Below are 15,947 nucleotides of genomic sequence, written 5' to 3' on the forward strand. Positions count from 1 at the left end.
TATAACGTTTCAACCCATGTTTTGCCGTACAATGGCACTAGTCCCAAAAGTAGTCAACGAATAGAACTGATTCGATTATACTAATTCTGTGTCTTTTTATTATGCCTGACAAATCTGGCATCGCCTTTTAGAATGGAAAAAAAGACATCGAGCAACTAACATTTGCTTCATTAGTGACCTACATTTGTCTGTATATGGTCCTGTAAGAAAATAGTATTACCATGACCTTTATAACAGTTTGGGAGATAGTGAAATGTAAAAAATGAGCCAGTGATCTGTAAAAGTTTGGACTTCCTTTACTAGTAGGTAAATGCTGCTGCTCTTGAGCACATTTTCGGCTATGCATATAGTTTACAACATGGTTAGTGTGCATCAGACATCACTGTGGGCCATTACACAACCTAACGGGACATACACTTTCTCAGGACAGTCTTTACTTTGTTTTTCATAAAGGCAGATCTATACATATTTATTTTACTAGTCAAGCATCTGTACACTGCATCAAGGTACGCAGGCATTTTAATTCAGAAAACAATTGCTTTAAGCTAATAACTGTTATTTTTAATACAGTTAATATTAGAATGTATAAGAAAATCCTTCACATTCTCAACTTAAAAGATAACTGAACAAACACAGGGAGAGTAGAACACTTAATACACGCTTCCTCTAGGCTTTCAAAATGCATTCCTCTGTTACTAGCACAGCAATCAGCAGTGCTGGCAAAAGCACAGAAGATAGCCATGGGATGGATAAAATACATAAAGGCATCACAAACCACCCAAAATTTGTAAATGGTACCCTCATTTAGAAAAAACATAAGCGCAAAAATTATCATTCTTTTCTTTACTAATGTTACAAAGAACGGTTTTCAAAAAGTAACAAAATAATATTATTCACAGAGAAAGTTCCCTATTTCTTGCCCAGATGCTTCCATAGATCGACAAAATGCTAACTGGCTCCTGTCACTAGCAAAGTCCACCATAACCCAGCTCTTTAAAACATTCCTCAACTTAAGATGTTTTACCGCAAAAACTGCATCTTCCCTGCGTTGATACAGGATCAAAGCCCTGTTACGCAAGCTATCACGTAACATCTTTGCCACTGCGCCATACTCACGTAGGACTACAAGCATATCTTTGCAAAGAACACTAGCAGGAATGCCATCTATCCACATGCAGTTCGTCTGTTCGCTCTCTGCAAAATCCACCACAACATTGAACACCCCAAAAAATTCTTGATCTAGTGCTTTTGCCGCATTAATGACACTGATGATATCACTGAACTCTACCAAAGCAAAACAGCAAGTGGCATTTCGTGGACTTTCTTTAACATCAATGTCCAAAATGTTCTCAAAGAGGGCACACACAGTGTCCAGCTTCTCTGGGGCAATGGTCTTAGGCAAATTATCAATTAAGAGCATCCTTGATGATCGAGGATGAAACTGAATCATTGCATTGTCCCACATGGTTATAGCGTTTTTGCCTCGAGCTTTTGCATCAGTCCAACGGGAGATGTTTCGCCGCTCCTTTTTATCCAAGTCCTGTTGGTTTTCTTGATCTTTTTGTGTCCAGGGAGAGACAGTAAGCTTTTTGTTAAACAATGTTTTGGGAGCACTAAAAAGTGCACTTTGTTGCTCATAAGGTCGGCTAAAAAACACAACAGCATATCTCATTGTGGATAGTGTAAAGATCTCCACAGAGTTCACAAGTCCATATATCACAAACATTTGATAAATACGATCTTTGATACACTTATCATCATTTACCAGCTCACTAATGTCGATCTTAACACCAAAGCTTCTGGAAGGCGAGTTTTCCTCAGTATGCAAATTCTCTGGTGATGCTGTATGGTGAGTAGATTTAGATGGGGACTTTGATGATCTTGAGGAACTTTTGCCCTTCAAACCTGGAGATGAACTCCTCGAACGGGACGATTGAGAAGATGATCGAGAAGACCGACTGCTTTGTCTCCTTCTGGATTTGGAATCTGGTGATCGAGAGGTTTTTCTTCGATAAGAACTGCTTCTATGACCGGATGAATGGGATCTGCGAGGGTGTCTCTCAGAAGATGAATCTGATGATGTACTATCCCTTTCCTGAGGAGATCGGCTTCGAGATGATGAGGATTTTGACGACGATCTACTCCTTCTGGAGAATGAGCGGCTCCTAGACTTGGTTGAATGTGAGGTTTTGCCTTCCCTCCTGACAGGGGATCGCCTCCTAGAGCTTGACGAATAAGCTGGATGGCTCTTTTTCTTTGTGGTAGTTGTACTTCTAGACACTGATGAATCTAGCCATTTAACTGACTTCTTTTTGGGGCTAGGACTTCTAGAACGAGATGAATGTGTTAACTGACTAGTCTTTTTTAGAGAAGAGTCATTTCCAGAACAGGATGAACGTGTTGACTGGCTGGGCCTTTTCACAGGGTACTGTCTCCTGTGAGGCAAATGTAAAGACCGTCTGCTGTCCTCATTTGAGGAGGGTAAATGTGGTGACTGTCTGTTGGTCCTCCTCCGAGAGGAAGTATTTGAACTGGGTGACTGGCTGCTGCGACGGCTCCTCGAAGACGACGAACTTGTTGACTGGCTGTCACTGCTCTGAGAGGATGTGGATGAGCTTGAGGACTGTTCCCTTTCACTCCTCTTGAGGGGTAAAGAAGAGGGCCTTGAGGAGTGGTAGCTAGCACCTAACGGAGATTTACTTCTACTCCTTAACGTCTGTGGAGGATCCCTAGTTGGGGTCATAGCTTTCATCCCACCTTTATTACGTGCACTATAAGTTTCCATTTTCCGCTCTTTCCCTATCAGCTGTGTAAATTGTTCGGGAAGAGTTTGGGGAACACACTGTGGATTACCAAAACCTAGACGGGTTCCAATTTGAGCATGGATAGCAATAGAGTTTATTGGACTTACACCAGTTCTATAGGCATCCCCTTTAGCAGAGTTGGCCTGAGGAGTCACCATGTACTTCTGCGTGATGTGGGAGGCTTCTCTACGTTCAGAAAAAACAGTTTGTGAACCAAGTGGCACATAGGTTCTATTGTTTCCCCCTGACTCCTTTGTGGGACCATAATTGGGCTTAGTAGCACCTATGTGTGAGGGGGCAGCATGTTGGCCCTGGGCAGCTCTGAAGTTCACTTGTGTAAAACTAGGCCTAACTTCAGTTTTAAGGTTGTCCCCTTTAATCCAGGTCTTCTGAGCAGCGGCAGTGGGCTTCTGTGCAATAATGGCGCCTTGTTGATATCCAGATTGGCGCACTATTGAGCCAAGACCCTCATGAGCAGTTGTGTGATCTCCTGGCACAGTTGTGGGACCACATTGTGGCTTACGAGTATCCAAGAGGGTCCCATGTCGACTTCGGCCAACACTGGAGTCAACTGGAGCAGTAGTTGGCCTAACCTGTGGCCTTTGGTCCTCCCCTTTAATACAGGTCTTCTGAGCAGTCGCCACAGGCTGCCGCGTCACCTGGGCAACTTTTTGAGACCCAGTATTGGGCGCTTTTGGGTCAGGCGCCCCCTGCCCTCCACTTGCAATGAAAGCGCACAGCACATGAGGCGGTATCAGTGAAGTGCGGGTACTCTTCTGAGCAGGGGCTCCACGCCTGCTGCTGGAGAGACTCACAACCTCAGGCAACTTCCAAGCATTACTTATGGCCCCTGTGACGGTGGGGTCCCCACTCTGCGCAGGCCTGGGGCTTCCTTGGTCTATGTTGAGCCCACCGGGGGCACCCTGTGCGGTTCCTCTGATGGCAGTGGGTTGCACGGGGTTTCCAGTCTCCTGCACACGGGACCGCCAGCCTGCCCCTGCAGCCCCCCCACGACGGACTGTGGGGCCAAGGGTGGCCGCTGGGTTCCAGGGGGGTACCGCTGGGACGAAGGCACCGCGCCCCAGGCAGGAACTGGTGAGGGCCCCCCCGCCGTCTCTATCCGTGGACGTGTGCTCCCCCATGTCCCCTCAGAGACGGAGAGCTTCGCTTCCGCCGCCGCCACCGTCCGAGTATGGATATGACAAGTGCGCATGCGCGCCGCCAACCAGGATGGAGAGGGAGACGGCGACGCATGCGCAGCCGCGCCGAGCGCGAGCGTACGAGCGCGCTCCCAGGCGCCTAACGTCGTTGTCCCTGAACAGCCATCCACTGGATTGTGTCACATAACCTACAGAAACATGTAAGCTGCACGGCCAATTATTAGTTTCCAATTTTATACTGAAATCAGCTTGTATTATTTGAGATCACAATATGTGTCGAGTTTGATGGTAATTTACAGCTTAAATGCCTATAAAAATGCCCTAAAACTATACATTTGTAACAGTATAAAATTGAAATTATTTTAGAAGTGGAAAATGCGATTTTTTTTAATTAAACGTCGAGGCAGATCGAAGAGGACCACTAACCCCCCGTTCGTTCAAATGAATGGCGCAATGCTAAAATGGCCGCCGCGCTCGCCAAGACCGGAGGGTCCCGTTTCTATAGTTGCTATGACGGGCAGCTTGAGAGGCGCGTATGGGAGCCAGCCATCTTGGAATGAAATTCTTTTGGTGAATTAAGGTCTAATAGGAGACCCTGCTTCTCTTTCCTTGAAATCTTTTGCAAAAAATTAACTGCTGAACCGCCAAAACCTCTGATATATTCCACTTGAAAAGTACTTTTGGTATTTTACATTGATAAGCATTAAAAGAGCGACTAGATTTCGAACAAAAAAAGAGGGATAGACGGTTGATATAGAGATAGGACAATTTGAGCGGAGCCATGGTAACACAACGGCTACAATGGCGGCGCTCATAACATAGTGACTCTGATAAGGTGCTCACTATAGTTATCGTCACTACACCCAGGGTTGCTTACCTTACAACAGCGAATGATTAAGTGGGCCATAGAAAGATTCCAACCAGCAACATATAGGTTGCTCTCCAGCATACATGCCAACACTCCCGATTCAGGCGTGAGACTACCGATTTGAAGGCTAGTCTCCCGCCTCCCGATTCCTGCAAGCAAAAACCCGATTCCTCGGGGTTTCAGCTGACAGGGCTTGGTAATGTGTAACGTGCTAATTCTTCCAGGAATAGTCAGAATGGCGATGCAGGAGGTCTGGAAGGGGTGAAAAACCAACAAAGCCCCATTAACAACCGAATGGTCTTTTAAACACCTGTGAAGTACTGGGGGTGGGGTGGCTGTGTGTGTGCCCGGAAGCTGTTTCAGCCTGGGCTGACGGGGGAGGGGGGGGGGGGGGGGTGTATGCACTAACCGCAACCTGCCAGGCTAGTGCACAACTCTTGCATCCCCCACTTTCTCTGCCATTGCGCTCCATGCTTCTGAAAGGTGCTTAAAAAAAACGTGAATTTGCTTTCACATGTCCGATCCTGCAGCAGCACGCTTCCAAAGTCCATACATGACAGAAACCCGATTGAAGGCCCCATTCTCCCGATTTTTTTTTTTTTTTTTTAAATCTCCCACTTTGCTCTTCTGAAATGTTGGCATGTATGTCTCAAGGGACCAGACTAGAAACATCAACCAGATACCTATGTTTCTAGCTCATAAATGCCAACATTTTAGAATATAAAAGTGGGTGATTTAAAAAAGAAATAAACGGGAGAATGCATTTCTTCCACTTGACTTCTATAAGGCCTGAATCGGCTCTAGTGCATGTATGGGACTTGCAAGTGGGTTGCTCAGATCTGCCAAATACCATTCATCATGCGTTAGACTAATGCATTTCAGTGTGGTGGTCTGTATCACTGCACTGAAATGCATTGTCACGCGTTATAGCGCCTCAGCAAGCCGTAGCGCTGCTAAATGCACCATAACTTAAGCTGGAGTGCCGGTCCGGCAGGCTTGGGGGATGTAAAGTAGTGGCCTAGGCCCTGGGGCCGCTACAATAATGAGACCTGGACGCACGTGTGAAGTAGTGGCCCGATCCAGACTGAGCCACGCCCAGTGCCCTGGGCTATTTATTAGTAACATCACGGCGCGCCGGAGTACGCCGGACTGGCTCATTAGTCTTGCGCTCAAGGGTGGGATGGTCTAACAGGACCACCCCTCAATACCATGAGGGACGTGAAGGCTTCCACTGTCATCACACAATTACAGGGGCTGGCTCAGGCTGCTCACGGGCAGTTGTAGCTGCTCTTGTAGCAATGTAACAACATATGATTATAGGATTCTTTAAGCAAGACACTCTGCGACTGACGTCAGAAGTCAGTGCATCCAATGGCTTGTAGTGACACAGTCAGTGAATGTGAGCCTGTTAATAGGCGGCCGGGTGAACGTTCTGCCTCTCTCGTTGCAAGCCGAACGAGCAGCAATTCATGATTGATGGCTTCTGGCAATGCAGCCGAGCGGTAGGTAACTTGTCGCTGCTCTGTAAATCAAATGAATAATCCTGGACCCGACCAATTACCCCTCTGACGGCCACCAGATGAGAGTGACTGAACGAGTGCAGTGGGTGCCGCAGTTCGGATTGACTTCAGTTTCAGTACCCCACCAAAGGAGCACACCACAGTCCAGGCTGTGCAGCTGAGCTGACCTGAATGCCCGGCGTTAGACTGCTGTGGCGTGCGGGAGAATCCGAGTGGTACTGATTTTACTGAATTGCCGGGCATGCCTGCCACCCTTGCAGCAAAGAGTAAGTGGAGTGCGGTATCTCTGCTTTTGTTTTAAATTCAAATAAAATTTGCTTTATAATAAATAGTGTGCTGATTAGTATAATTACCACTGACGCCATTCCTCCGACAATCACACACAATATCTTAAGATGGACGGTGGAAAAAAGGCTTGGGCACCCCACGCGGTCTGAAATTAATCACACTGTATATGCGGCCGGTAACTGTAGGGTATCTTTAATTGGCAGGGCAGGCTCCTTTTAACGTACTCCTGCCTCACCTTGGTTGGCTCTGGCACCAACGCTTGCGTCAGTCAACCTGCTTACTCAGAGACTCTTCTGTGAGGCTTGCCCAATGCTGGTCAGTGCTGTCTGCGGCAGCACTGGAGTCCGCGACTTAGCTCTCCTGTTGACTCTAAATAACAGCAGCCTAATGCCATAAAAATGATGGAAAGTTTGCTCATACGGGTTAACGTGCAGTTTATTCCAGATTGTGACCTCAGCGGTTGCACATGGATGTTAAGGTTATTAATTTCCGGTAAGGATCAACATCTCTTGTGTTATGCTGAAAGGTTATTCCAAAGTGAGCTAATCACCTAGGGTGTCTGAAAGTGCCACATCAAAAGGCGTCAGAGAACAGAATTCTCCGAAAAACCCTACAAAGTTAGTTTACCACTAAATATGGAAAACTGCACTCAAGTTGCTCTTCTTACATTTCACTACTGCCCCATCTCCTCTCACTTGCCGGCCTGTGGCACAGGGAGACAGGTCAACTAGCCTCTCTTCCACCACTGCACAGGGCATGCTCGAGTATACCCAGTATAACTGCTGTATTTTTATTGGTCTCGCCCCAGCTAGGATTGCCTCCATTCCATGAAAGAAATATTGGGCAGTTACTTTTGTTTTAAGAGTCTGAGAGGCCCGGGTATGATACTAAATAGGATTTTAAACAAAACATATATATTTATTTGTAACATCACTTTTTTGCCCTTGTTTCATTTAAATATTAACCACGAATCGTTAACGTAGCTTAGAACACATTTAAAAATGCTTTCTATTTGCATTTGCTGTTTGAAGTATGTAAGGATGATGGATAAAAATACCGCCTTTCAGTGATTTTGCTAGTTTTTGTACTAACAAGATATCAAAATACTGGTGGTACCTGTAGCAAACGGGCTAGGTGGCAACCCTAGCCTCAGCAGTCTCCCCTCCCAGAGCATTTCACCACCACAACCCGGCATGGGGGCTGCAAGCGCTGAACCTATGTCTTGCCCTTCGTGTGGGTTGTGAGAGCAGGTGCTGGGCTGCAATGCCTGGTGTCCATCCCAGGTGTGTGCAGCAGCCTTTCAAGAACAATAACGTGATCCAGCCGGCTGCAAGACTGAGTGACGGTATAACCTCCTAGTTGCACTTACTACGCTATGCTATAAAACTTGCTTTTTAGGCTAACACACAGTCATGAATGATCAGGTCAATGATCATCTTCTGAGCGGCTGCAGTGCCTGCCTGGCCTCTGTTACTGACAACTGCTGTCACGTAGTCTGTCTCAGGTTAGTGCCCTTCCATTTATGGTACCTTGGAGCAGTTTTAAGATCTCCTTAGAGTTTCTCGTTGCTCAAATGAGTGTAATTTCTGATATTTAAATGTTTGCCTTGTCTTCATTGCTTGATTTTGCTCACGGGAAATTGTCAGCAGTCGTTGAAATGTCACTCATAATTACACTGAAATTATGAAAATGTCACACATAGCAATTTGAAACCTTGGCAGCTATGGCTGCTTCAAGATCAGATATCAGAAATGCAAATATACACATTTTCCTTACCTGTCAGGAGCACAGAGAAATCATTATGGCAGACAGGGAGAGTGTGAAAAAATGTTGTGCACTGGCGGCCTGCAGGACCAGGCTACTGGCAGTGCATACTATGAGGCACACAAGACCAGTCCCTGTTGGTTGAAGCCTGCAGAGAAATCAGGTTTTTGTATTAAATAATCAAGAGGTGGGGGACTAGCCTGGAAATCTGTTGTTTCCTACCTGAATCGGGATGGTTGGCATGTATGCTAGCTGTGCACTTCTTGCAAAGATCCATGTATATCCAGCCACTTATAGCACATCATTTTCTAGTTCAGGCGGTAAAAGCATTTGCTACAATGTAAATACAATATAATTAATGCAGTTATTTCTAAGTAACTAAAATAATGCAAGGGAAGGGGCCGATTAATTTAATTCTAAGTCAAGATCGGAGGCTCAGATTATGGTTGAACTGTCTTTACTGTTCTCTCACAGCAGCCTGTTAGACCTGTCAACCTTAGGGTGGGTCTTCTGTCCAACCTTTTGACTTATTCCTCTATTTTTATTACCTCGTTTTTGCTGGTATTAGGAGTCTGAGCACTTTGCCAGTGCTAAAGTGCATGTGCTCTATCTTCTATACATGGACATTTTGGCTTATCCCCAGCTGGCATATTTAATTTACTTATAAGTCCCTAGTAAAAGTGCACTTTATGTGCAGAGGGCCTGCACATTAAATGCTACTAGTGGGCCTGCAGCACTACTTGTGCCATCCACGTAAGTAGCCCTTCAAACATGTCTCAGCCTGCCAGTGCAGAGCCTGTGTGTGCAGTTTAAACTACCATTTCAACCTTGCAAAAGAAACCTTTTGCCAGGCCCAAACCTTCCTTTTTAATACATATAAATCACCCTAAGGTTGGCCCTGGACAGCTCAGAATCATGCAAGCTGCAATGTATTTAAAAAGCAGGACATGTACTTTTAAGTTTTACATGTCCTGGTAGTGAAAAACTCTTAAATTCGTTTTTCACCACTGCATCTCCCATTGGATAACACTGGGATTGCCTTATTACTTGTTATAAGTGTCATTTTCAAACGGGAAGATGCCATTGGTTATGTCATGATAATGAGAATTTGTAGAGCGCAAGTTCACCAACAGGTTTCTTGGCGCTGAATGATGCCTTATTCCTTCCTTGGAGACAACGCACGAGAAAACCAGGTCTAATTGTAAGCTTGCGAAAAAAGCCAGGTCTTCAGCTTTTTCCTGAGACACAGATGGTCAGTTTCTAATCTCAATGACATGGGCAGGGCGTTCCAGAACTTGGGTCCCAGAAAGGAAAAGCGCAATCCTCCCATGCGTTTACGTCTGAAACCCAGTACCACCAGGAGATTCTTGTGCATGGATCTTAGCGTGCGCGTAGGGGAGTATCTGTGAATTTTTGAGAAAATGAACTCTGGGCCAATAACATAAATGGCTTTGAACAGGATACAACTTGTTTTAAACATGGAGCGCTGCTCCACAGGGAGCCAGTGCAGTTCCTTCAGCAGCGGTTTAACGTGGCAGCGTCTGCCTTGTTGATAGATGATTCTTGCTGCTTGATTTGGTATCATCTGTAGGCAGTGTATCTGGTTACGCTGGAGGCCTAAGTAGATTGCATTGGCATAGTCAATTTTGGATAGGATCAAGGCAATGATGATTTGAATGCTGGCTTCCCTGCTGAAAAACCTTCTGGTGTTTTGCAGTTTCCTAAGTTGGAAGAAGCAAGCTGAGGTGACTGCCCCAATCTGCGATTTCATGGTGAGCAGAGTCAATGTGAATACCTAGGCTCTTAATTGAGGTCTTTGGAGCGGGCGCCGGTCCTAATTCTTCGGGCCAATGTGTGGGGGTCCAATGCTGAAGTTTATTGTTAGGAATAATGATTTCGGTTTTATCAGAATTTAATTTTAGCTGATTTTTATTCATCCAGTTCCTGATAAGAAGCATAGTATTCCTAAGGAACTCCTTGGAGTGCATGGAGACATCTATAGAGAAAATCAGCTCCCCAACACCAGACTTCTTTTTGGTTTTGTTTTATTTAATAAATTCAGATGCCTGGTGTGAGAAGTTGGCCTGGTATATGCTGACCACTAATTAAAGTGGGCACCTTGTACCAGTCTAAACAACCCTTATTGATGATTAGGTTAAAGAAAACCTTTATAGAAAGCTATCCTAGTGGTAGCTGTGGAGAGCAGCCTTCAGGCTAAGTCTCGAAGGAATGTAAAGCAGCTTGTTTTACCAGATCAGAACCTCTTGAACGACCACATGAAAAGAGAACCACACAAGAGATATATAAAATATATGTATTTATTACTAAACACTCTCTACTAACCTCTTTATGAGATTAGAGCACAAAGCACACAATATTAAAACACTAGAACGACAGTAAATAGCACAATACACAGCGGACTCCAGGGGGAGACCGAACCATAAACTAAGAAAGTGGTATAACAACCACGACTTAACTAGACACAGTGTCTAGAGCACGTAGAATCGCTGGGACCACAAGAAACCACCCAAAGTAGTGACACAGGGGACCCACGGAGGACGGGTGCAGTGTGAGAACACAGCCGCGAGCTTCGTTCAATCCTATGGGAAATTGTAAAGTTTAAGGACACTAAGGAGAGGACTTCAAGCAAACCCTTTGGAACATAGAAGGTTCTGAGGCCAGCACCCTTGTGAGTACCGAGGTACCCAAGTTACCTATCCCAGAGGAGCCGGGTGCATAGATAGGGGTCAAGTGGTGTCGGAAACCCTCATCGTTTTCAATCGTGTGATGCGAAGAAGTGCTGCTGCCGGCAAGATGAAAAGTGTCCGGTGAAATCCAAGCCTGGATCCGAGGTGAAAAGAACCTGAAAGCAGAGGGGACAGAGTCTGGGTCACTTCAAGGTGACCAGGGGCTCAGTAGACGAATGCCCACCGATGTCTGGTGTTTCAGGTGAGAAGATAGGATGCTTGACTCTGCAGCCACGGGGACCAGGAGACGTCGAAGATTACCAAAGTCCGCAGGTGAGCTGTCCCACAAAGGATGTCGAATGCTGGGGGGTCAGTGTCCGGATCGAACACCAACAAGCCTTGTCAACTGCAACCCACGTCGGCAGAGGAACCAAGCTACTGTGAGGACCAGCAAGGTCCTGGGGACTCTCCAAGCAATGGAGAGTCAGGGCACGTCTGGAGCAACCAGGAAAGCCCAAGGAAAGTCAAAGTTACCTTCACAGGGACCCACAGGCCAACGGACCAGGGATCGCAAAGGGACCTCAAGCTGAATCACGAAATACTGCTCGGGGTCAGGACTACACGTAGCCCAAAGCACAGCCTCAGGGATTGCCAAAAAGCATTTGCTGCTTCAAAAGTACACGGTGCACAGGGGTTCAAGTTGCACGGTCCCCACGAGGGATACTTGTCTCAGAATTGCTGAGAGAGCAGATCGACCTCAGAGACCTCGGGAACCCACCTCCTGTGTTGCAGAAATCTTCAGAGTCCTCAGGAGCTCGGGAGATGGAAACCGGTCAGATGCGTTTAGGTGCCTGCTGCTGCTGGGGAGTAACTCCTTTACTCCAAGGGAGATTCTTCAGTCGTCCAGCGAAGTGTAGATTGTCGAAGTACTTGGTTTCTGTAGCAGAGTTTAGTCCAGGTAAAATCTAAAGTCCTGTAGTCAGGGTTCCTACTTTATATCCAAGGAAGGGGTGGGACAAACTCTGGGGACCCACCTATGGGAGGGTCAGGACAGAGGGGTGGCTACAACCATGTCCTTTGTCCAGTTTCGAGCCAGAACAGGAGCAAATGGCTCCTGCAGCCGGTTTGAACTGGACTATGCACAGGGACACCAAATGTGCCCTCAGTGCAGACTTTCAAAGTGCACCCATCCAGCCGCAATACACTAAATCCTGTCTGGGAGGCGGTCACACCTCCCTGTGACAGGAAACCTATTGTCAAGCCTTCCCCCTGCTCGAGCTTGGCTCAGCAGCAGGAGAGCAGACTCGTGGCTGTGGCTGGCAGCATCCATTTTGTGATGCCCAGGTCGAGAAAGCTGGTACCGGGTGTACCGGTGTTTCACATAATTCCCTCTAGAAGGGTGGAATCATACCTCCCATACAAGTTGCTGGTGGGAGGTATGATTCCAAGGTGTTTGACACCAAACACAACTTGTTTCTAAGCAGCCGTTTTAAAATTAGCATTTACCACGAGGTTATAATGCACTTAAATATATATGGTTGGCTGCATCACAAACAACCCCGGAAAATAAAACCCAGCACCCTGCCTTCAGGATTGATAAGGCCTGCCAAACTGGTGACTGATAGGTTTATATGTGCAGTGATTTAGAATAGATATAGTGAACCTATATCTAAGTAAGGGGGTGCATGCACCACCTTACACAGGCTGCAGTAGCAGACCTGTGGTGTCAGTTTGAAAGGTCTATCAGGGGTGGTATAATACATGCTGCAGCCCCTGGGAGGCCTCTGGGGTACCCTGGTACATAGTATACCATATACTAGGGACTGATAAAGGTACCCCAGTATCCACTCTGGCGTGTACCTAAAGTACATGCAATCAATTTAGAGGAGAAAGCAGCTAGACTGGGATCCTGGATAGCAGGATCCCAGTCAGTCTAAGTAAAAGACAGTGATACATCAGCAAAAAGTGGGGATAACTATAAGAAGCAGACCCTACTCTCCTACCCCCCCCCCCAAACGTAAGGACATTAAACTAACCTTGGCCAGTTGAGTCTTTAAGTTCTAAGTGGAAATATCTGGAGAGTCCATCTGCATTGGCATGGTTACTCCCAGGTCTATGTTCCACTGTATAGTCTATCCCCTGTAGGGAAATGGACCACCTCAAAAGTTTGGGGTTTTCACCCGTCATCTGTTTTAGCCATAAGAGGGGCTTATGGTCTGTCTGAACAATGAAGTGAGTACCAAACAAGTATGGCCTCAGCTTCTTCAAGGCTCAAACCACAGCAAAGGCTTCCCTCTTAATAGCTGACCAACGTTTCTCTCTGGGGGTCAGCCTTCTGCTAATAAAAGCTACTGGCTGATACTGACCCTCTTCATTCAGTTGTGATAACACAGCCCCTATCCCCAACTCAGATGCATCAGTTTGAACAATGAATTGTTTGGAATAGTCAGGACTTTGCAGAATGGGAGCAGTGCACATGGCCTGCTTCCGGTCATCAAATGCCTTTTGACAGCTAACTGTCCACTGAACTTTCCTAGGCATTCTTTTGGAAGTTAAGTCATTCAAGGGGTCACTATGGATGCATATCCTTTTACAAACCTCATGTAGTACCAAGTCAGGCCCAAGAAAGCTCTGACCTGAGTCTGGGTAGTTGGAGCAACCCGGTCCATGATGGTCTGGATTTTGCTCTGCAATGGTTGAACCTGACCCCCACCCACAAGGTGGCATAGGTATACAACCTGACTCTGCCCTATCTGGCACTTGGTGGCCTTGATAGTGAGACCTGCTTTCTGCAGGGCCTCCAAAACATTTCTCAGGTGGACTAGATAATCCTCCCAGGTGGAGCTAAAGACAGCAATATCATCTAGATAAGCTGCACTATAGGCTTCCAGGCCTGTAAGGACTTTGTTCACCAACCTTTGAAAAGTGGCAGGTGCATTCTTCAAACCAAAGGGCATCACAGCAAATTGGTAGTGCCCACTATGGGTTGAGAATGCTGTTTTTGGCTTTGCATCCTCAGCTAATCTGATTTGCCAGTAGCCAGCTGTCAGGTCAAATGTACTCAGAAACTTGGCTAGGGCCAAAGTATCTATAAGTTCATCTGCCCTGGGTATTGGATGGGCATCAGGCCTAGTGACTGCATTGAGACCCCTGTAGTCAACACAGAACGTCATCTCCCTCTTACCATTCTGGGTGTGAGGTTTTGGTACCAAGACTACTGGGCTAGCCCAAGGGCTATCTGAGGGCTCAATTACTCCCAGGTCCAACATTTTCTGGACTTCAGTCCTGATACAGTCCCTGACATGGTCAGGTTGCCTGTATATCTTATTTTTAACAGGCAGACTGTCACCTGTGTCCACTTCATGAGTGCACCAGGTAGTCTGACTTAGAGTCAGTGAAAGCATATGTCTGAACTGATTCAGGACTCTCCTGCAATCAGTTTGCTGCTGGTCAGTGAGGCTGCCTGCCAATCACTGAAACATCATCAGGGTTCTGTGAGAGCAGGTCAGGGAGTGGATCACTCTCTTCCTCATGTCCCTCATCAGTAGCCATGCACAAGCCCATGTCTGCCCTGTCAACATATGGTTTGAGTCTGTTCACCGGCTGCCGGTTTGCGGTTGTCGGTCATTCGAAGATGTATGCAGACGAGAAGAGATGAGAAGACCGAACTATGTTACATTGATACTGCTTCATTGTCCAGTGAACGGACCCGCTCCATATTTTACCTAAAGCAATATAAATAAGTGTATCTAATTGTCACATAACGACTAAAATAAAAAAGGCAGGCACATTAGCTTGGTATTGTGCGAGGCCGATACTTAGTAACCGTGACCTCTGGAGAACATTAGGAATATCTCTAACAAACCTATCGGGACATCTGGAGAAACCACAAACCTTGATGGGTGTGATGTCCCATAAAAGACGGGTCAAGCGTACTTTTGCAAGCCTTTTTTAAAAATCTAAGTCTTCCTGGGGCCTTTCTGTTTCTTGAAATATACATCTGGTCCTGATGAAGGTGGCATCATTGCCATCGAAACGCGTCGACCACTGATCTTGTGATGATAAGATCCTGCTTTTGCAGCTGTCTCATTAATTTCAGATGACATTGATGTATTTCATGTTTTAAACGTCGAGTACACGAGAAAACGAAAAAAAGTTTCTATTGTTGTTGTTCTTGTTTGATGTATGAATGTGGAATGTGTGGGTATGGATATGAATGAGAAGGTATGATGGTACAATATTTTTGCTTTATGGTTTATGTGCCCTAGGATTTCTGTCTATATGATGCAGTTTCACTGTAATGAATTTAATCAGTGTTTCTTAAATATGATTTGATTATGAAAAATGTACTAAGTTGATCTATGACGAACTGAATAAGCCAAATAACAAAAATTAAAATTAACAAAAATTATTATAAAAAAAAACCTTTTTTTGTGTGTAGCATCATTGATTTTAGACCTGACCTTTTCCCTTGTACAATTGATTTGTTTGTTTAAAAAAAGAGGTCGTGAGGGAAGGTTTACTATTTGACAGTGGCAAGCAGTACCACCCAATTTCTTGACTTAATATAGAAGTTAAAATTCTGGTCAGAATACTGGCCACACGGCTTCTGCAAGGAATAATGCCCCTGATACACAGGGATCAGTTGGGCTTCATGCTTGGCAGGTCAATGCGATACAACTTGAGGCGGACACACAGCTGGTTGACAGTGATGAGGGACTGACCAGCCACACATGTCTTCCTTGTGCTAGATGCGCTGAAGGCATTTGACGTGGTGCTTTGGCCCTTTCTGGAACAAACCTTGTTGAAGTTTGGGTTTGGGTTTGGTCCCAAATACTGGAGGTGGGTGGCGGTGC

General features: G+C 45.9%; 1 protein-coding gene across 1 annotated transcript; it reads right to left on the bottom strand.

Annotated features, from left to right (window-relative positions):
- Positions 1-280: 280 nt before the first annotated feature.
- On the bottom strand, positions 281-4,027 carry LOC146783049 (uncharacterized). Its single transcript, XM_085637419.1, has one exon. It carries the CDS (start codon positions 3,944-3,946, stop codon positions 890-892), a length of 3,057 nt encoding a protein of 1,018 aa, XP_085493545.1. The 5' UTR covers positions 3,947-4,027; the 3' UTR covers positions 281-889.
- Positions 4,028-15,947: the final 11,920 nt, after the last annotated feature.

This window comes from Triturus cristatus, chromosome 12 (assembly GCF_964204655.1).
Source record: "Triturus cristatus chromosome 12, aTriCri1.1, whole genome shotgun sequence".
NCBI classification, from domain to species: domain Eukaryota; kingdom Metazoa; phylum Chordata; class Amphibia; order Caudata; family Salamandridae; genus Triturus; species Triturus cristatus.